The 23,504-nt window shown below is 37.9% G+C and overlaps 1 protein-coding gene across 1 annotated transcript in view; it reads left to right on the top strand.

Moving 5' to 3' along the window:
- CNTN5 (contactin 5) overlaps nt 1-23,504 on the top strand; it is a 227,958-nt gene that overhangs the window by 50,762 nt on the left and 153,692 nt on the right. The window contains exon 5 of the mRNA XM_042838727.1: nt 1,435-1,530. Coding sequence (XP_042694661.1) covers nt 1,435-1,530 — 96 coding nt within the window. The remainder of the gene's footprint in view (nt 1-1,434; nt 1,531-23,504) is intronic.

The following is a 23,504-nucleotide window of genomic DNA, read 5'->3' as shown; positions in this document are numbered from 1 at the left end:
ATAGTAAGAATACTGAACAGATGCAGATGGCATCTCTTTAATTAACCTTTAAGAGTTTTTAGTTTTTAGAAATAATAGTTTTAAATTCCTTTTTTAATGACTGTTTTTTTTTTTTTCCCAATATGGCTACAGGACGTGTATAAAATTTCCCTTTTGTTTAATTCTGAATCTTCCATCCTAGACTTATTATTTTAATTCAAGAAAACTCCACGCATGATCCTTCATCTTTCTTTGCTTTTATGCTTTTCTTAAGATTAATTTAAACCAGAACATTTCTTACAAATTTGGTTTCAGATGTACTAGAAATGACCAAGTTAATCTGTGAAAACAAATCTCATGGATTTCTTAAAGAAGTATAAAATATTGCTTCTCTGTCCCCCTCTCTATTTAGAAACTCTGTCATTTCACTGCTACGAATTTTTACTATTGAATTCACAGTATTTATGTTTGCTTAGCTATTAAATTCTCTATATCAAATGTTTCCAAATTGTTTTTTTCTTTTCTTTATAGAATGAATATAGCATACTTACAGTATGGGTTTCAGGTATTCAGTAGTGTTACCTCTTTTTTCCATTGTCAGAGGACTGCAAAATATTGGGGGGGTTGTTTGTTTGTTTGTTTGCTTGTTTTGTTTGTTTCTTTGTTTTCTCCCAATACTGACAAAGGAAGTACTGCAATGATAATATTGTAACATACAGAGAAATTGCTTGGTTTGATTTCAGGACACAACCTGAAAACGTGTTGAAGCCATGATCCACCAGTTAGTTTTGTACATCTTGTACAAACCATGAAGTTTGTTCATGTATACACTCATGCACTTTGGCAGTATGTGAGGAGTAAATCAAAGTGTTCCTTAGGACACCCCTATGGAAAAGATTCATATCACATTTTCTTGAGGAGGGCTGCAAGTACATTTTATGGAAATTTGGTGACATTCTTCTTGCCTGAAAAATTGACCTTGAAAAAAAATCTTTGAGGACACACATAGCTTTTAAAAGGACTCAGCAATAATCCATTTTGAAAGGTTATTGTCTTCATAAATTTTGCATTAAAATAAAACATTGGTTTGTTAAAAAAATAAAAATAAAAATTGGCTGGTATATCTGTTTTATTTTAGAAAAATGTAGACCTTAAAACCAACCTACATAAAGTCATATAATCAAAATGGTATACCAGTGAAAAGCAGAGATTTTTTAACTAAGAAAACACTGAATTTCAAGCTGTACTACCAGACAAAACGACTAGCTATGCAGGACTATCTCAGTATTCTCTAAATATAAAGTAATAATAATTAAATCACTCATTAGATTATTTTTTATTATAACTTAATAATAATTAAATCATTCATTAAATGAAGAAATAAATTATAAGTTACGGTAGTAACAAATATTAAAATTTTTGTATGTAACTAAAATTGCTGTGTTCTTTTAATAGATCTGGGGAATTTTAGTGGTCGGACAAGAAGTGCTGTCTCTGTACGTGAAGGTCAAGGAGTGGTTCTGATGTGCTCCCCTCCACTTCATTCACCAGGTACAGTAGGTTGCAGCTTGTATGCATACTGATCCTTTACAGTACGCTCATTATAGGATGCTTGACATCGTTGATATCTGTATCTGACTGTGGGTCTTGAAGATGAAATATACACAGTTCTGCTAACTTTTTGGAGTACCAAAAGGAGTAATTGATGCTCATTCTGCAAATTCCACTGGATAGCAACAGGATTTCTGTTATGAGAATGTCTTATTCCCACTACAAAAATTCAGTGTACCAATTGTCTCCACGCCAATAGTGGTGAATATGCTGCCTTGAGATTACATAATATTTCTCCCAGAGTTTAGAAACCTTCAAAAATTGTTCCAAGTGTCAGTGCTGAGATATAGATTTTGAATACATATTGGCTTCTCTTTTCAGAATTACAAACATGGTTTTGATTACTTTCATTTGCTATACAGCTTAGTTTCCAGTACACAATAGCATAATTACTAGCAGCCAGATATATCATAAATCCCATGAAATGACTATGAATTTCCAAATTTAATTGTAGTTATGCAAAGAGATCGTGTTTCTGCTTTTCAGAGTGGTGCTCTTGAAAAGGCTGTGGTTAGCTAAATGTGTTTTCACATTTACATAACACATAATACCTAGAGACACAGCTCTAGACAGAATATCATGTTAGCAACTAGGTGCAGTATAGCTTATTGTTTTCCCATTTGGGAAATGAGATCTGTACAGAATGGCTTTTCCTGACTTCAGATTTGAGTTCCAGAAAAAGTCACATTGCAGACAGAAGTGTAGGAAACAATACCTCCTCTGAATTTCAATTGTAGAGATGTATTCTGTTTATATCTATTATGGGATTGTTGTTATTATAATGATGAGTGTGATAAACAGTTGTAATTATCTCATCATCTCTCTACTTTTCTGACTTCTGAATACATTCTCTTGTTGTAGTTGCCTTCATAATCTATTTCTGCATTTGACTTGATGGTCCACATGTGATACAATTGGCTGCAAGATTTTAAGCTTGATTAAGATAAATAAACAGGGAAGAAGTTGTAGGCAAAAAAATGTTCCAAATCAAGAGCTGAATTGCATTTCTTCAAACTGACTGGCAGTGTAAGGATGGATGGGCAACAACAGTGCAATAGTCATATGTTTTTTAACTGCTGTCATTTAATAAAATACACCTAATATGTCATCAACATACTTTTAAATTTTCCCTAAAAATGTGCTGCTAAACTTAAATTTAGCTAGATTTTGAATGCCATGTTCTACTGCAATAGACACGTTACCTTTGATTGTGAAAAACTGTACTATTTCATTTTCATCAGAGTGCCATCAAAACTCTGCTTGGAAAATCCTGTACTTAAAATGATCAATGGCTTTAGTTTATGTTGCTTCAACATTGGTACACTATGACAGCAAAAGATTCCTTCTAGAAAAATAGTTGTAGCCTGTATTGGCATAGTTCTGTTGTGATAGAAGTTCATAGAATGGAAGAATAATCACTGAAAGCTAAAAAATTTCATTGATATACAAAATCAAGCACAAGCTCATGAATATGGTAAGGGGACCTGACCTTCCTTTTTTTTGTTTGTTTGTTTGTTTGTTTGTCATGTAATATGCAGAATCAGAAGCAATTTCCTTCTGTCTCCATTCTTGCAAAATGAATTATGAATTGTAGTAAATCTTTTGTGGTATTGCTATGGGACAGAAAATAATATCAGTAGTGCCTGGAGACACGTGAGAAAGTTGGGGGGGAGGGGAGCTGTCTCCATCATCCTTACAAAAAATGTTACGCTTGATTACGTCTCAATAATATTCAGTGAAACTCTGGTAGTGAGGTACAAGACATTAATGAAAGATGACTGTCAGATTAAAATCAGTATATGAAAAATTTTTCAACAAGCATAGAACTTCAGAGGGGAAATGTGTGAGCTCAGTACTGAAATTAAGTAGGAAACATGAAACTTCCCTTCTTTCGTCCAACTTCCAAGTTCTTTTATAGAGTGTTTTATAAAGTGTCAAGGATTTGCGTGAAGGAGCATTTAAAATACAGTTATTATTTTTTTAAAGAATTCAATTTCTGGATTGTAGTTTCTGGGTCTGATTTTCAAAATGTTATTTCTCCTAAGCAGCCCTGAGAAATTTTGACCTCTAAAATCATGAACAATAAAATAATCTAGAAGTTAACAATTAAATAATAGTTAAATAGTTAAATAAATATTTGAAGCATGTGTGACGTGAACATCTAACATTTACAAGACTATGAGTTGTGAGTAGGCTTTTGAGAGAGATTTTTCTGTAGATGAGCAGTGCAAGCTCCACTATATTGATTAATTCACATTCACCAGCGTCTTTAGGAATAATTTTAACTCACTATCCAAGGAGATAAATCCATGATATCTTATCAGATCTAATAATTCTCCACAGCATCATGATCAATCCATGTTTCAACAGAATCCCATTCTTAAATCTCTAAGTCAATACTTATAACGCCTAGGAATTTCCAGATTGAGCCCTTATGGTAAATGCAGGTTAAAAAAAAAAAATAATAAGACTGAATGTTGGAACACTATATTAAAAGAGATATAGGTTTATTTACCTGTTTTCAAACAAGAGATAAATAATTATTTTTTTATTGAATAGTGCTCACGTTCTTTTCACAGAACACAGTTCTTCTGGAAAAATATGACTGTATTTACAAAACACTGATATGTACAAATTATTCATGTTGGTTCATTATGTTGTTCTCCAAATATTCTACAGAGGAAATATGCAAAGAAAACCCCAAAACACAACAAATATGTTCAGAATATTTCCAGTGTGCACTCAAATGAGAGAATTAAAGGGAGAAATATATGTTGATTTTAATGGCTGTATTTCTTAAGTTATCATTATCTTTGCTGAGAAATGCCTTATAAAAAAATTGAGGGAGTTTTACAGGAGATGTTCTTTGTAGTAAAATACATTCAAGAAAAAGATTTTGTTCAAACTTCTTATGACAAACAGCAACCATCAGATTCTCACCTCCTGCTTCTCTGAGACTATTACTTATATATATGCTTCTTACTTCACTAGGAATACTACATCGTTTTAATTTTTCTACTTGAAAAGATTTTCTGTTAATTCTTATTTTGTTGCAAAATCTGAAGTTGTCCCTTGAGAAATACATGGATAACTTGGACATTCATAAACATAGCATTTCATTCTTAAAAAAAAAAAAAAAAAAAATCACCATAAACATTTCATCTACTTCTTCTCTACCCTTTACTGCCATTTTCTTCAGAATGATTTTCCTAGGCTGTAAATTTGTTAACTGAGAGATTCATTAATTACCCACTGCTTAAATAACAAGCTTTGTTTGATATCTCCATTTAAAAAGGTTTCTGCTGCTTTTTTTCCATAAACATGATTATGGTTCTTCATTGTACTACGCTAAAGAATGTAAACATTGGGTTTCATTCAGTCATTTAATTATCTTAATTACAAGATTTACCACAAAAAGATTAAAAATGAAAGGAAAATTTCATCAAGATTTACATGTTTCCCTCCAAATTAATACCTTCAGTTGAGCTTTTTAAGGCTTTTATTCAAAGCTTTCAGTAGCAGCTTAATAGAAAATGAGGTTTCCCATTGCTATAGTAGTGTCAATGTACTGCATTCTGTGAGTCAGCAAAGTAGAGTCAGTAGTCGTCTTCTGCTTAACTTCAAAGAGACATTGCTGTCTGGAGGCAGTGTACAACATCTGTACTGACGATAAATTGAATTTTTTTAAATCTCTTTCAGGAGGACAAATTTGATCTTACTCAATTCTAAAACTGTAATATAGACACTAGCATTTATGCCTTCATAATTTTCATAAATAATAGAATAATTGAATCATCGTTGGAAAGGACCTTAACTCACGCTCCAGCCCACCCACCCCCACCATGGGGAGGCTTGACACCCACTAGATCAGGCTGCCCAGGATCCCATCCAATCTAGCCTTGAACACCGCAATGGGGCACCTACAACTTCTATGGGCAAACTGATCATGTGTCTCACCAGCCTCTGAATAAAGAATTTCCACCTAACATCTAACCTAAATTTCACTTCTTTTAGTTTAAAACATTCCTTCTTATCCAAGCACTATCAGACCATGTAAAAAGTCTCTCTCCATCCTGATTGTATTTTAAGCACTGGAAGTCTGCAATGAGGTCACCCCAGAGTCTTCTTCAGGCTGAACAAGCCCATCTCCCTCAGACTTTCTCAGTAAGAGTGATTCTCCAACCCTGTGGTCGTCTTTGTGCCACTTGCTGAACCCATTCCAACAGCTCAAAGTCCTTCTTGTGCTGCAGCCCCTGAGCTTGGATGAAGTACTCTAGACCATGCCTCAGAAGGGCAGAATAGACGAGGACAATCACCTCCTTGTTGCTACTGGCTACTCCTTTTTTGATGCCGCCCAGAATACAGTTGGTCTATAGGACTTCAAGTGCACACTGCTGACTCCTGTCCAGCTTTTCATCCACCAGAATCCCCAAATCCTTCTCAGTGGAACTGTTCTCAGTGAGTTTTCCCAGCCTGTACAAATACCCAGGATTGCTCCAACCCAAGTGCAGCACCTTGTAGTTGGCCCTGTTGAACTTCATAAGTTTCATATGTGCCTGCTTTTCAAGCTTGTCCATGTCACTCTGGATGATATATCTTCCTTTCATTGTGTGAACTGCACCACTCTACTCGGTGTTATGTGCAAACTTGCAGCAGTTTTTTTCCCAGAACTCCCCACATTAAGCCCATATTGCATCAAAATAAATAGGTACACAGAAATAACGGGGCAAATCTAAATAACTTCAGAATTGTTAGAAGTAGACTTTTGCATAGCAATTATTTATGATAACAAGCTTCTTATCTTTGGGTTAGACTACCCTCGGTATGTTCGTGATCTTGCTTACGAGCAGTTGACAGGGATATCTGCATGAATGCTACATCAAATGCTAATTTGAAGGCATACATAAATCTTACGATACACTAGGATGGCTTTTGTGAGTAAACTTCAAACATATCAAACTGTTTATGCAGAGGCCACAAGTTCATATTAAAGACATGGATTTTGTCCCAGGATCCAGATTCTGGTGGTATTTCAGTCCACAGCATTAAAGAACTTCAGTTTTTATGTTTATCTATCCAATTCTTCGTATCATATGAAACTTACACAAACTTAGGTCTCTGTAGTTACATCTCCCTCTCCTCAACAGTGGGTGCTTCTTCACCATTCTAATTGTCCCTACAAGTAATATTTCATCCTGACTGTGATTTATCATGTCAGTACAATTCTGTTGTATTAAACAATATATGCATTGTTGGGTTTTTTTCTATGATTTTTTTTTCACATCTGACTTTTCAAATCAACTCAGGAGAAAGCTGTGTACTTTAATTCCATGAGGAACCAGTGTGTAGCTGAAATAGTCACATTTCTCTTCTCCCTTGAGAATGATGAATTGGACTATGTTGCTGATTCCTAATATAAACACTGTCAGTCTTCTCAAAATAAGACCTGGATGGGTCATGCATCCAGTCATAACTATCTTTTGAGCTAAGTTGAACTAATTCCCCAGCCAGTATTTTCTATTTAGAGTTTTTTTGAGACTAAATGTACAATGACACATGTGAAGGCAAATAGAAAATTTCACATTAACTGGACATAACTGTAATCTCCTTCTAACTACTTCCTGGGAAGGCTGAACTGCCCAGTGCTCTAATGTTTCTTCTACTACTAGCAGAAGTGAGATTAAGAGGAATGCTACAGGTTTTTTTTCTATATTTTTCCTTAACAAATATCAATGTTAAAAAGGAATGTAAATCTATGCCCTAGAATTATCAAATGGTTGGCCCATAGGAAGGAGACCTATATTAAGACATAAGAAACAACCATCTCAACTTCATCTCTTTCATAATTGTATGCCATAGTTTGTTTCTTTTCACCCATTTTTTATTCAGTTTGGGAGCATGATCTGAGAATCAGGAACAGGCCACAGCTAACAGTGTTCAGTACTGATTGCTAAATTTAAAGGGCAGAAAAGTATAATGAATTTAGTATGTCACATATAAAAGAACAAAATGAAACAACTTCTCTTTCTGTTCTTCACATGCCCATAACATAAATTGTTATAATGCAAATACAAAATGAATTAAAAGCATTATTTCAGGAGCCACTCCTACCACCTGAATGAATTAGCTACCGTGAGTTGAAGGTACCTGAACTACCCTTTCAGGTTTTATTATATTTTTTGTTTATTTCAATTTAATTGAGTAATAACGAAGTACAAACTTTGCTATTTGATAACGGGAAAAAAAAAAACGCTAAGACTGTAACATACAGAATCATAGAAAGAATTTCTCAGGTTGGAAAAGACCTTAAAGATCATCGAGTCCAAGCACAGCCTAATCATACTACCTTAACTAACAACCCTCCACTAAATCATGTCCCTGAGTACCACGTCCAAACGGTTTTAAAACACATCCATGGATGGTGACTCAACCACCTCCCTGCGGAGTCTATTCCAGCTTAACAACCCTTTCTGTAAAAAAGTTTTTCCTGGTATCCAACCTAAACCTCCCCAGCACAACTTGAGGCCATTTCCCCTCGTCCTGTCACCTGTCATCAGTGAGACCAATCCCGCTCTTGCTGTAAGCACCTTTCAGATACTGGAAGAGAGCAATAAGGTCTCCCCTCAGCCTCCTTTTTCCCAGACTGTACAGCCCTTTATTTGCTCCTTGTAGGGCACATTCTCCAAGCCCTTCACCAGCCTCATTGCCCTTCTTTGGACCTGCTCCAGCTCCTCAATATCCTTTCCTTTTAACTCTATGTTCTTGTCCTAATAATCATTCAATGGCATATTTTCTCTCTTTGGCACATTTTATCCTAGGATATGTTTTGCTCTTGCATCCACTACTTTATCACCTTCAATAAAATACTTTTGAAACATTCTTGTCTAATAACACTAATTCCCATGTGTGTTATCACTGAAGCAAATGTTCATGGCCCCTGACATGTCTCAGTACAGCAATCTGTATTCTTTATCTGTGCAACTGATTGATGACTATGCCTGTAGTTTTCATTATGGAATGAACAAACACAATTAACTTTGCTTTTTTTTCTTCTACGGTCTTTTCATTACTCAATACATGACCAGTAATTTTCCTGCTGACTTCCCTGGAGCATTTTATAGTGTTTCCTTCCTCAATCTTACTGAAGGTGGTGCATGCTTTTGAGGATATGAAATTTAAGATTTTATGGATAATAGAATTTTCAAGTGTGGCATTTTAACTAGCTATGTTTGCCAAAAAGGCGATACTCCCTGTCTGTTGCCTGTGTGTTGCTGCTAGGCTTTAATTGCATTTTTATGAAATGAATATGCACCACATTCTGAGCAATATCTGTATAATAGTCATATGAATAAATAATTATTATTAATTTAAATTTTGTTTAAAGCCTTGATTCTTCTTTTTAGAAATATTCCTAAGAGCAGTAACATAAAATAAACGTGTTGCTGCATCAATTTCTCTCAAGAAACTTGTAATTGTATAGGGGTTTTTTTAGAGCACTTTTCCAAATATTATCGCAATCGTAAATCATATCATAATAAATCAGTCTTATCAGTCATATAAATCAGTCATATCAATATATCAATAATATCAATCATAAATTAATCTTATCATAAATAATTCCCATCCTCTTAAAAAAATTAATATTCATTTCAAAAAAATGTGTGTGCTATTTTTTGTCTAAAAGCTGACGTATCGGACAATGATGATGAAAAGTTTCTGTAATTGATAAACTCCTCAAATAGTAGTCTGTTACTGTGATGTCTCAACAAATTAGAACTACCAGGATCCCCTTAGTCTAGTGAATAAACAAGACTGCATTAGCCTGCTAAGTTTAACTGAAATCTGTGTTCATGGTGTCACAACCACATTTCCCCATCCAATCTTGTAAAAATACCAATTAAAGTAGAGGAAAAAAAAAAAAAAAAAAAAAAGCTACAAAACTTCCATATTCAATTCCATAGGTTATATAATTTCACAGAATGGCCAGAGTTGGAAGGGACCTCAAGGATCATGAATCTCCAACCCCCTGCCACAGGCAGGGCCACCAACCTCCACGTTTAATGCTAAACCAGGCTGCCCAGGGCCCCATCCAACCTGACCTTGAACACCTCCAAGGACGGGGCATCCACAACCTCTCTGGGCAGCCTGTTCCAGTACCTCACCACTCTCTGGGTAAAGAAATTCCCCCTGATGTCCAACCTAAATCTCCCCTCCCTCAACTTAAAACCATTTCTCCTCAACCTACACATATCAACCCTTGCAAAGAGTTGATTCCCCTCCCCACTGTAGGCTCCCTTTAGGTGTTGAAAGGCTGTAATGAGGTCACCCTACAGCCTTCTTTTCTCCAGGAAAATTTCGAAAATAGCAGGAGCACAGCATTAATAGATATAAGATTAGAGAAACATACAGTAGTTACACTTAGAAGGTGTACAGAGTTTTTGCAAATTTAGTTCTCCCATTTTGCTCTTTCTATTAGAATCTACTTGGTATTTAGCTTTGATATTTTACTAAACTAATAGCATGAACAACATAATTTCACAAACATGGCAGTTACGTCTACTGTGTTTAATTAATCCCAATTACCTCTCCACACCACAGAAAAGATTAGCAAGAAAGAGTTCACATGTTAATAATTATAACTAAGGAGAAGAAATACAATGCTGGTCAAATAGCTGAAAAAAGAGGGAACAGAAGAAGGAGGAAGAAATGAGAAATTACTCATTTCTGAGGATCTAGATTCTAAATCTTTCTCTCCATTGCCACTGTGAGTAAATTTTAAAGGACTAAAAGAGGATGAAAATATCAGTTTTAAGACAAAATATTTTTTACCATTCTCAGTCCACACATGAATACTGAATTCAGTATTGATTTTGGTAGAGATGAAAACTGAAGATGATATGAGTTCAGTCTTGAATCTGAAGAAGTAAGTTTTAGGCTCAACTGATGTGTGTTCTATACGATGCCATTAAAAAGATTGTCCATGTAATAATGTTAGTTATTACTTATTTTATAAATGCAATATTAAAGTGAATTTAGTAATGCAGTTCTTAATGAGACATATTGACATATATTTAATCAGTTCAACAAGAATGTTCCAAATAAAATAAACTGTATGAAAACTATTCTAGTTGGGATAACTGATTTTCATTTTTCCTTCTCAAAGGCAAAACAAGGCAGAATAAATTGCTTTGAAATACACACCTGGATGTGCTTATGTTCCTTTTGCCTGTGCAACACAAAAAAAGCTGAAAACAGTTAGAATTTAGAAGTAAATATATTAAAGACAATTTCTTGGACTTATCAAGGGGGAAAATGACTGATTGGGTGGGTATAAGCATAATATATTCAGAAGGAAATCCGCTGGATCCAAATCACTGTGCAGCCTTATCTTCTGATGGCAAAATACATTTCCCAGAGAAGTGACAGTCAAAGACTGCTCTCTTTTAGATCTCTGTGACATCTTTTATAATGCCATTCATTCTGACTATTTGCTTGCTCCCTTTTATCTCCTCTGTTTTCATGCTATGTTCCAATATTGTTAAAATCATCACTGATTACTTAATTAGCCAGCTGAAACACTTCCTGTTGTGTTGGTGTTATTACACTACAGCAGAGAATAAGTAACTGGAAAATTTAACTTCATTCTTTAGTTTATTGAAGCATTAATTTTCATGGTTATTTTTCTTGTTTGAAAATTAAGCAAATCTTCCAATAACAACTGTAGGGATAAAGATTTAGTAAGAATAAGAATGGAAACAATGATACAGATAATACGTATGAACAGTTTATCTCAATTTGGCCTTTTCTGCTGAATCCCAAGCTTCTTTAGGACTAAGGATCAGTCAAGCCAATGGTATGGAAAGAGACAAAGTTATGAAAGAAATTGTAGCCCTATGGTCCCAATTTCTGAGATCTTTCTGTCACTGCTGTTGTTCAGTAGCCTGGCTTAAAATTTTCTGCTTCATTGCTGAAGTTCAGATATACTAGACAATTGACAAGAGCTGATTCTTTCTACTTTGTTCATATCATATGTAAGAAATCTGAAATCTTGGTTATGACTAAGACTTGGGCTCATTTGTTTTGAAGGGCTTAGAATGACTAGATTCCATTAATCCATCCATTATCTATTTAGTGTAGTAAAAAAATAAAACCAGTGAGAGGCATATAATGTGCTTATCAAAATTATCCATGTAGATATGCACTTAGAAAAACGTCATATGTACAGTTCTGAAAGAGATGTGGTAGCCGGTGAATCAACATGTGAATGCTGCTTATTAGCATTTATACATGCTTCCCATTTTTACTCTCTGAGATACATACTGAGTAAAGCTCCAGACAAGTTCACTGGTGTGACTGTGTTAGAAATTATAAAAATTTATGTTACCCAGAAAACTTCAAGAGTGAAAGCCAAGGAAAGGAGGAATGGCAGCAGGTCCCACCTCAGCGACGCAGGCGGCGCCCTTCCCGACCTACCCCGATTCCTCAGGTGCCTCTAAGTAACAGGTTTGAAACCCTGGAACTGGAGGGTGAGGAGGCTGAGAATGAGGTGGTGGAACAGCCTCCGAGCTTTGCTAAGGAGAGGCGGCCGGCTCCACGCTTGAAGACTGCCACTTCCGTTAAAGAAAGAAGGGTGATAGTTGTAGGTGATTCCCTTCTAAAAGGAACTGAGGGCCCAATATGTCGACCTGACCCCACCCGGAGGGAAGTGTGCTGCCTCCCTAGGGCACGGGTCAGGGACATCTCTAGAAAGCTGCCTGGGCTTATTCTCCCATCTGACTACTACCCCTTATTGGTAGTTCAGGTTGGCAGTGATGATGCCAAGAGAAGCCTAAGGGCTATAAAGAATGACTTCAAGGGTCTGGGGAGGGTACTTGATGGTGCGGGAGTGCAGGTGGTCTTCTCTTCTATCCCTTCAGTGGCGGGGAAGGACACTGAGAGGATCAAAAAAACCCTCCTCATCAATAAATGGCTTAGAGGCTGGTGCAGGCACAAGAACTTTGGCTTTTTTGACCATGGGGCAATTTGCTCGGCTCCTGGCATGACGGCTGCAGATGGAGCTCACCTGTCTGCAAGGGGTAAAAGGATCCTAGCCCAGGAGCTGGCGGGCCTCATTGAAAGGTCTTTAAACTGGGTAAGAAGGGGGAAGGGGACAAAATGAGGGCTACTGAGGCTGTGCTGGTAGTTCGAGGTTCAGAAGAAAACTTGATGGGTGATGAGGGTCAAGTTCGTCAGGATGGAGCGTGGCAGGGGAATGCTGCTTCCCTGAAGTGTCTATACACTAATGCACACAGTATGGGAAATAAACAGGAAGAGTTGGAGATCTGCGTGCGGTCGCATGGCTACGATCTAATTGCGATCACAGAGACGTGGTGGGACAGCTCGCATGACTGGAATGTTGTCATGGAGGGCTATGTGCATTTTAGGAAAGATCGGCTGGTGAGGCGGGGTGGTGGAGTTGCTCTTTATGTGAGAGAGCAGCTAGAATGTATTGAACTCCACCTCGGGGAGAGCAGTGTAGCAGTGGAGAGCTTGTGGGTGAGAATCAAGGGGCGGGCTGGTATGGCTGACACTGCTGTGGTAGTGTGCTACAGGCCCCTTGATCAGGAGGAGGAGGTTGATGAGGCCTTCCACAAGAAACTGGAAACAGCATCACAATCCCAGGTGCTGGTGCTTATGGGGGACTTCAATTAACCAGATATTTGCTGGAAAAGCAATGTGGCCAGGCATGCGCAGTCCAGACGGTTCCTGCAATGTGTTGAAGACAACTTCCTGATGCAGGTGGTGGAGGAATCAACGAGGAAAGGGGTACTGCTGGACCTTATTCTCACTAATAGAGAAGGGCTTGTCAGGGAAGTAAAGGTCAGGGGCAGTTTGGGTTGTAGTGACCATGAGATGGTGGAGTTCAAGATTCTGAGTGAAAGAAGTAAAGCAAATAGTAGGATTGCTATCCTGGACTTCAGGAGAGCCAACTTTGATCTCTTCCGGGACCTACTTGGAGCTATCCCGTGGACTTGGGTGTTAGAAGGGAAGGGGGTCTGTGAGAGCTGGTCAGCATTTAAGCAGCTCTTCTTCCAAGCTCAGCATCGGTGCATCCCTGTGAGGAAGAAATCGGGAAAGGGTGGCAGGAGACCTGTGTGGATGAGCAAGGAGCTTGTGCGCAAACTCAAAGGAAAGAAGAAGGCCCATGAAATGTGGAAAAAGGGTCTGACTACTTCTGATAAAAAAGGTTCTGACTACTAAAAGAAGGTTCTGACTACTACTGACTACTACTTCATACTCCTGTATTCCTGAAGAATACAGGAATGTTGTCAGGGCCTGCAGGGATGCGACGAGGAACGCTAAAGCCTGCCTGGAATTAAATCTGGCGAAGGGGATAAAGGATAATGAAAAAGGCTTTAAGTATGTTAACAGTAAAAGGAAGACTAGGGAGAATGTGGCTCCCCTGCTAAGTGACGGGGGTGTTCTGGTAACGGGGGATGCTGAGAAGGCGGAGATACTGAATGCCTTCTTTGCTTCTGTCTTCAGCGAAAAATCTCCCCCTCGGGAATCTGAGACCCTGGAGGTTAGTGAGAGGGTCTGGGGAATGGAAGACCTCCCTTCAGTCAGGGAAGAGGTGGTCCGAGAGCGCCTAGGCAACACCAATGTTCACAAATCCATGGGACCCGATGGGATTCATCCACGGGAGCTGAGGGAGCTGGCAGAGGTGATTGCTGAACCGCTTTCTGTCATCTTTGAGAGGTCTTGGAGGATGGGGGAAGTGCCTGAAGACTGGAGAATAGCCAGTGTCACTCCGGTCTTCAAAAAGGGCAAGAAGGAAGATTCAGGCAATTATAGGCCAGTCAGCCTCACCTCTGTCCTTGGAAAGGTAATGGAACAGCTGGTGCTGGATGTCATCTCCAGACAACTGGAAGAAAAGGAGGTTATCAAGAATAGTCAGCATGAGTTCACCAGGGGGAGGTTGTGCTTGTCCAACCTGGTAGCCTTCTATGATGTTGTCTCTGGCTGGGTGGGTGGGGGGAGAGCAGTGGATGTAGTCTACCTTGATTTCAGCAAGGCTTTTGATACTGTCCCCCACAACATCCTTATAACAAAGCTGAGGAAATGTGGGATAGATGAGTGGACAGTGAGGTGGGTTGAGAATTGGCTGACTGCAGAGCGTAGAGGGTTGTCATTGGCAGTGCAGAGTCCGGTTGGAGGCCTGTAACCAGCGGTGTCCCCCAGGGGTCTGTGCTGGGTCCGGTCTTGTTCAACATCTTCATCAATGACCTACATGAGGGGATAGTGGCCACCCTCAGCAAGTTTGCTGATGATAAAAGTTGGGAAGATTGGCTGACACACCTGAAAACTGTGCTGTCATTCAGCGAGACCTGGAAAGGCTGGAGAGCTGGGCAGAAAAAAAACGGATGAGGTTCAAAAAAAGCAAGTGTAGAGTCTTGCATCTGGGGAGGAATAATTGCATGCACCAGTACAGGCTGGGGGATGACCTGCTCGAGAGGAGCTCTGCAGAGAGGGACCTGGGTGTCCTGGTGGATGACAGGTTGGCCATGAGCCAGCAGTGTGCCCTTGTGGCCAAGAGGGCCAATGGTGTCCTGGGGTGCATTAAAAAGAGCGTGGCCAGCAGGTCTAGGGAGGTGATCCTCCCCCTCTACTCTGCCCTGGCAAGGCCTCATCTGGAGTACTGCGTCCAGTTCTGGGCTCCCCAGTACAAAAAAGACAGGGATCTCTTGGAAAGAGTCCAGCGGAGGGCCACGAAGATGGTGAAGGGCCTGCAGCATCTCTCCTATGAGGAAAGGCTGAGTGAACTGGGTCTGTTCAGCATTGAGAAAAGAAGACTGAGAGGGGACCTGATCCAGGTCTATAAATATCTAAGGTGTGGGGGGCAGAATGGCGAGGCCGGACTCTTTTCAGTGGTGAGTGGAGACAGGACAAGGGGAAACGGCCGGAAACTGCAGCACAAATGTGCGAAGGAACTTCTTTACAGTGAGGTGATGGAGCACTGGAACAGGCTGCCCAGGGAGGTGGTGGAGTCTCCTTCTCTGGAGATGTTCAAGACCTGCCTGGATGCCCACCTGTGCAACCTGGTGTAGGGAACCTGCTTTGGTAGGGGGGTTGGACTCGATGATCTCTGGAGGTCCCTTCCAACCCCTACAATTCTGTGATTCTGTGATTCTGTGAAGTATGAAGTTGTTCAGGGCTTAACTTTCCTTCTTAGCAAAGGTAGGGAGGCATCCAGATGAGTAGTGCTTATAGTATCTCTGAATCAGTTTGCTTTTCTCCTCTGATTTTTCTTAAATCTGAATAGCTGAAGTAAATGTCCTGTACCATTTATCCACTGCAGATTCCTCTTATACAGGCATCAGAAAGCCTTTTTTAAACTTTAAACTATAGACATCAACTTTGAAAAGATATGCCAAATTTTTCAAAAGCAGCTTAAATACCTCAAACCTCATTTGTTCAACTGTTGAATTCTGAAGAGTGTTTTGGAGGGGAAGTTAGGAAAAGGAAAAGGTCTTTGAAAAAGATTAGTATTGTAAAAACTCATATTCTCAGCACAGAAAGGATCATATTTGTATATAGATTACACGAATAATGCTATTTCTATTAGAAAAAAAATCTGAGATATTTGGAAAAGTATATTATTTTCCTTATGATGTATATGTATATACTGTGACATATTAGCTATGTCTTTGACTCCTAATGCTAAGGGGATGAGGAGAAGAGATTATAGTCATGGGACACTGCCCTTAGCTGGAAGTAAGGCAGCAGAAGACTACGTATTCTTTCTAAATGACAATTATATGACATGTAGAAGTGCAGAGCAGCAGTTCACTGGGTTTCCAGTAGAGCAGAGCAAGGTGCATTGAAATAGATTATTCTGAACTGAATTATTTCTGAATAGATCTGAACTTAGCAATGTAACTCAGACGATTTTAAGGACTGGGCTCAGAATTTTTTGTTTAAACTTGCCTAAGAGCCTGAAGGACAAGTACCCTTGAGATCTTTCTGAACTTTATATTTTAAATGTTTCTGGCACAGAATAATTTTTTTTAAAAAATCATACCAATAAAAATCAAGTAGACATACTAACTGGTCTTTTACTTTTTCTCTGAAAAAAGAAAAAGGCCATCTTTTTGTTGTATGCAATGTTGTCTTTTTACAGATCATGTGTGGGAAAGATATTTCATCAACCTTTATATGTTTCAATGTCCGACTACAGTTCATACATGTCAAAAGTAAAAATGAGATTATACTATGTACAGTAGAAACTGTAATGTTACATTTTTAACCTTCAGTATTAAATCAGTCTTGACACTACCTTTGTTTTTTTCCAATATATTTTAGTTATTAGCTATGTAAATGATTATAGGACAGAAAATATTTAAAGATTTATCACTGTAATTAAATCTGAACAAAGATAAATGTGTGATTGGTAAAACTGTGTTTCAGGTAAGTGAGCAGTAGATACAGAGCCCCCAGAGCAAAAAAGAGGCAATTTCACTGTTAGCAGATAAATAGACAATATCTATTTGTTTTATACAAGGGCATTACAAAGCAATAAAAATTACCTTCATTAAATATTTTCTTGGAGGATTAATGAGCACTGATAATAAGTCACAGCAGCACAAAGAAATGCACTAAAATTATTTGTCTGGTTGTGTTGGGAGGCAAGAGGATCAATCCATTATAGCTACAAAGAAGCCTTCAATATTTTCTCCCAAATGTGAAATGTATTCCATCATTAGAAAGTGCAGCAAGTTGCACCCTTATTCTGTGATTGGTACACTGATTATCCAAATACCAAGTGATCAAGTGTGGTGCTGGTGGTAAAAAATGGACTTGAGATGAAATGAGATTTTGTGTTTTCAACAGGAGAGATCTATGCTTTTTTTTCCTGAACTTTTTTTTTTTTTTTTTTAAACTGAGTATTTCTGAATGGTGAAGAAGCTATCATGCTGTCTGGTTCCAATATACTCGATGTGAGATTAAGAAACAACAGTTCAAATGTTGGTCCAACCAGTTTATTATAAATTCTAATCAGGGAGATGGGGAAGGGAAGGAGGGCGATAGAAAAGATAGGAGAGAAGCAAGAATTGCGTAAAGTGGGGATAGTCACCACTAGGATCCAGCAGCAGTCTCATTGCGCACCATTTCAAAGGTCTGAGGCAAAAGCAGCAAGGGGAGAGAAGCAGCAGTGTGGCCGGCCTTGGGCAGCAAGCAGGTAGCAGGAAGAAGTCGCAGAGCCCAGGAGAGTCTGTCAGCATTGCAGGAATTCCACAGTTAGGAATCTGATGGCAGACACCTTTGATCTTCTTCAGCATGCTGGTAGAGCGCAGAGCAAGTCCAAGAGGGAGAGAGGCAGGTTGTGAGGCTTCTCACGTCAGAAACCTCTTCTTAATGAGGAATCTGTTGCCAGAAAACCTAACCTCATGTCTGTAGGTCCCCTTTTTTATCTTCCTTCTTCTGTCACTGTGGCATTCCTGGGCACTTGGGTAAGTCTTGTGCAGCACCTCCTCTTCCTCGAGATAAACCCACACAAAAGAGCGCTTCCTGGCCATTAAGCTGCAGCTTATCTCTCTCTCGTTTTCCCTGGCCTTGTCCATCTGTGTCCCTCAGACAAAGGACTTCACAACCCTTGCCCAGGACTTGTCAGTCAGAGTTCTCCAGACAAAAGATTTCTCAACCCTTGCCCAGCACTTGCTCGCACTCGTTCATCTGTGTCCCCAGCAAGCTTTGAGACGATGTAAAAGAATAATCTCTTAAACATGCAAACTTCATGGTTCATATTTATGTACACCAAATTCAGCCCCTAATCTGGAGTGAATTGTTTGTTCTTTTTGGTTGGTAGTGGAGGCTTAGTTTTTTGTTTGTGAGTTTGTTTGTTTGTGTTTTCTTTTTTACGGTTGTAGTTGTTGTTTGTTTTATATAATTTAGAAAAAGAGAATAATCAGCTTCTTCACAGTTCCTAAAACTCCCAGATTACATCAGACTTTCGCTGTTATCAGTACTATTCATTCGCCAGGTAGTGCCATCTTGTGGGATTGGGGTAATCAAGGGAAACTTTAAATGCAAGAGAAATATATTTTCCCAACAGGACACCAGAGGAGACAGATTAGTATCTCTCTTATCACATTTCAAAAAAGAATACACAAATCAGACTTCTTTCTTTTGCAAACACTGTAATTGCACAAAAGTGCAGTTGTGAAACGTGTGTTTGCATGCTTTACCCTTGAAGATGCAATAATTAGCCATTATATTAGCTCTACATTTAGGTTCTAGGTACATTTAAGAGAATTTCTATAGCAACTCTTGTATCTTCACATGTTTAAAGGAAAAAAGAAGCATTTCTCAGAAGAGAAGGCTTGAAATAAATCCGGGAAACAATCATATATTAACAAATAGAGGAGTGAATATTTGGTGATACCTGAAGGCCTCAGCCAGAGCTCTTGTTAAAATACTTAGACTTATTTCTCACTGCACCTCAATGACAGAAAGACTTCAGCACTGCCAAATAACTAGCATTTTTTTTGCATCAGAATGATGTGTCCAGAAACATCACAAAGCACTAACAAAAATGCTGAGATGCCAGTGCTCCATCTTCACCCCCTATGAAAAATATGTAACATTGTGACAGTTTAGGAATTAGTGTGAAACAGAGAAAATAGATCTACTAAATTGTTTAAGAAATGATAGCAAAGAAAATTTTACACCATACAACACAATAAATTCCTTTTGGCAGGAGATGGATGTGCTTTTCTCACTACTTCATCACCAAACGACCTAGATTTTCACTTACATAGCTCACTGAAAAGTCCTTAATAAAACAGAAACAAATTGGATATTTGAAAGGCATTCCTACTGACCTTCAGAAACATGCTTTTGTAAACAAGGCCAGTCATTCATAAAAGAAAACACCAGCTTTGCTGCTACCAAAATGATTTAAATAATTTCCACTCCAAGATTTTGCATATAACAGAACATGCCAGAAGATTACTTATCCAGCCCAAGTCACAGAAGAATGCCAGTTTACAACTGTCTCTATAATTCATAATTTCTTTTTAATTCTCTATGTTACTGTGTGCTTTGATTAATAGTCTATAAACAGAAGTTTGTTTTTTTGTGTGTGTCAACTACGATTTCCAGCAGTGACTCTGAATCATCTTTGTGATTTCGACATACATGTTGTATTAAACATAAGAAAAATGGCCATAAAAACAAAAAATGTGCTCAGCGTGTGTACTTTTAAAAAAATACTCTATACTTTCTATATACTGCAGTTTCTTATTTCACCTAAACTTTTTTTTCTTTTTGGTATTGAAAGGAAAGTGAGTAGAAAACTTTTACTCAGCTTTAGACAAGTTTTTTTTCTCAAAAAGAGTTGACTTGAAATGGTTCATCTGTAGAGTCATTACTTCACAGTTTTACAGTCATAGCTTTCTTTATTTAGATTTTGGCAGTAGTCACATTTAACTTTAAAATGTTCCCAAAGTCATCATTATTTACCTGTCAGACTCTAGATGCATCTCTGGAATTTAATGTCCTATTGAAAAGTTAATGCAGTGAAAGTTGTGCTGTATGCTTAATCAAACAATACTACTTCTAAAATATTTTTAGCGAATCATTACAGGAAAATACAAGCTTGAAGTTTACTAGATGTAGCAATCTGTATACAAATTGAACTGATATCTTCTTAGTTTTTGGCATCTTCTTGGTTTGACATTCACTCATCAATTTACCATTTCATAAAAGTGGGATTTTAGATGATACATAAATGCGAGGCCTTTCATGTAATTTACACTTACAGCTGTAATGAACAGCTGCGATACCTGTGATACATAACTATGTCCTGTAGTTCTAGAATTTTAGTGCTTATACTATGAATGACAGAAAAAATAGCAATGTTAGAGAATTTTGATTCTGCATCATCTATTAGTTATTTTTAAGTGTCATAATTATGAGAGTATTCACTTATGCATGCTACTGATGGGGAAAAAATGAAAAAAGAAAAAGCAAAACAAAACCAGTAAATGATTCCTGTGACTGGGAATCCTTTGTATGCAACCCTAATTGAAGAACCTTAACTTTAATTTTTCTGGGATGCAAACACGGAACACAGTTCGAGAATATGAAAACCAGTGTGTTTTTTCTTCTCTACCATGGCTTAAAATTTAGAAGTAAAGGGATTTGTTCAATGGATCAATGTCAAGATACACACATTTTCCCATAATTGAAGTACTTCTTTTAACAATTTTTTGTAAAATCATTTCTGTGAGATCATCCATCTATTTCTGTCAGCTAAGATCTCTTGAGTCACCAAATCTCAAGCTAAAGTAGTAGTTGTTTCTGATTGTTCTGCATAGCATACGTTGGAAATTTCAGGAAATTTCCCTGGGATAAAGGTATTTCCACTGAAATCTATGCATAATGTATGGACATAACCTTCCAAATTATATCTGAAAATGCGCTGAAGTCATTACATAGGTCCAAGAGAAATTTCATAAGGTCAGATCAGTTCCAATGATCCTTCAGAAGCATCCAAAATCCTTTGAGTGTTTGGAACTGTATTCCCACTTTCTCTTATAAATGAAAGTAGTAGCTTTTTCTTTAATGTCAGTAGGCTGATGAAGACAAATCAAACTGTTATCATTTTAACTGTTATTATTTTTTTATTTGTGCTTTGGATTTTGGGTGCTTGGTAGGAATACAAATGCTGTGCACAAATAAAAGTGATAACTGAAGTTTAATAGCATAAACTGTCTGAATTTTAGATTCAGCAGAAATTCTGTTGCTTTTTTACAAACTTGAAAAGTGAACCCACATCATCTTCATGGGGTTCAACAAGGCCAAATGTGTAAGGGCAATCTCAGATATGTGTACAGACTGAGAGTAGGACTCACTGAGAAGTAGTTCTTCTGAGAAGGACTTAGGGATGATGAATGATGAATGAAAAGCTGGACATGAACCAAAGTGTGCCCTTGCAGTATGGAAGACCTGGTCTGCTTTGAAATAGGGGTGGCCTTCGAAAGAAGGATGAGGGGGGCTGATTGTCCCCCTCTTCTTTGCCCTCATGAGGCCCCATCTGGAGTACTGCATCGAGATCTGGAGTCCTCAATACAAAAAGGATGTTGAAGGGCTACTAAGACAATTGGTGGGCTGGAGTACCTCTCCTACAATGACAGGAGCTGGGCTTGTTAAGCCTTGAAAAGACAAGGCTCTGGGAAGATCTCATTGCAGACTCTTAACAATACTTAAAATGTAACCAGGAGGGAGACAGACTTTGCATAGCCAGATAGCGCTAGGATAGGAGGGAATGGTTTTAAATGAATGGTTTTAAACTAATGGTTTTAAAAGAGTGGAGATTTAGGTTAGATTTTAGGAAGAAATTCTTTACTTAGAGAGTAGTGAGACATAGGATCAGGTTGTCCATGGAAGCTGTGGGTGCCCCATGGAGGTATTCAAGGCTAGCTTGAATGGGACCCTGAGAAACCTCATACAGTGCTTGAATTAGTGGTTAACAATTCTGACCATGTCAGGATGGTTAGAACTGAATGATCTTTAAGATCCTTTTCATTCCATCCTGTGATTCTTTGATGTTTTTCTCAATCTCCTGTTCCAGTACCCATTCGCTCACCACTCATTTTTACAAGCAAAAATCATCTGGAAGTTGACAAAATGATAGCATCCCTACAGACTCAGCATCAGCAAAAACTAAGTCTTTTATTTCATTGGAAGTACAAAACTTCATTGCCTAAATCCATTCCCTAAAAGTAGTTCTAATTAATTAATGAATAATTCACATTGTGTGTATTTTTAGGGTACAAATGTAGTAAATTCTACAGGAACTGCCACTGAACCTAGAATGATGACAACTTTATATTTAGTCTGAACTACTTTTAAGCCAGAGTATTTAGTGAGAGTGACTGATTGTCTTTTTGCTTGAATTGGTAACAGGTGTTTTCAGTTAAAAATCTATGCATTTTCCTTGAGTTCTTATATTCATCATCAGTTTGTTGAGTTCCATGCTACCGTAAATCATTTCTGCAAGATAAGACTTCATAGCAAAATGTAGCAATGAAATTTTCAGACACAAATGTTTTTGGCTAATTAGTATTTTGCTTGAAACACAGCTGCAAAGAAAGGAAATTTTGAACATTCAGAGAACTCTCTGTGAGCCCTAAATTCCTCAGAGTCCACCCTGTAACTGCTTAGAATAGTAATTAGATCGATAGTTCTCTGTTTTGCAAGTCTTCCCCAACCTTGTGATGAATTTGTTTAGTCTTTTAACATAGCATTTTCACAATCAGTTTTTAATGAGAAAATCTTCATCTGGCTTCAAAACTGAACTGAACTTCTTTGAAACCAAACCTGAACTTCCTGCGTCTACATATGATTTACACTGCTGGCTCATATTAGCTGAAAAACTCTTGTTTTTGCATTCCATTTTCTAATGCACTTGACACTGTTAGAGTCAGTTTGGATACACAGCTATGGTATATATTTTGGGACTTTTTGCACCATAAAGAGCTATACTAGTTCTTCTTCTATTGACAGAAAAATGCAAAGAAAAATTGAAATTTTGAGGTGTTTTCAGTTACCTCTTTGACTCTTCCTTTTTCCAGTCAACTTTCTGTCATGAAAACATTTTGGCCATAGCAGAAAAAAAAATGAATGACAGAACTCAACCAGCAGATGTGCAATTAATATCTTCAGATTGCTACTAAAGCTGATTATAATCACCTAAAAATTATGTCCAACAACTTGGAACTTACTGTACCAGAGGAGCAGCCTGCATCTTGGGGAAGTGGGAGGGATTCTGCATACCTGAGCTAGTCTTGACTTTTCTAATCTTGGAGTTACAACTTTAAAAACTATCATAGCAAGTGATTACAGAAGAGAATGTCTCATAAGTACTGTGT

Source organism: Centrocercus urophasianus, unplaced genomic scaffold (assembly GCF_019232065.1).
Source record: "Centrocercus urophasianus isolate 14NV4802_14NV808 unplaced genomic scaffold, USGS_Curo_1.0 seq_9, whole genome shotgun sequence".
Taxonomy (NCBI): domain Eukaryota; kingdom Metazoa; phylum Chordata; class Aves; order Galliformes; family Phasianidae; genus Centrocercus; species Centrocercus urophasianus.
The sequence above is the reverse complement of the archived record's forward strand: the minus strand, read 5'-3'. Positions and strand labels throughout refer to the sequence as shown.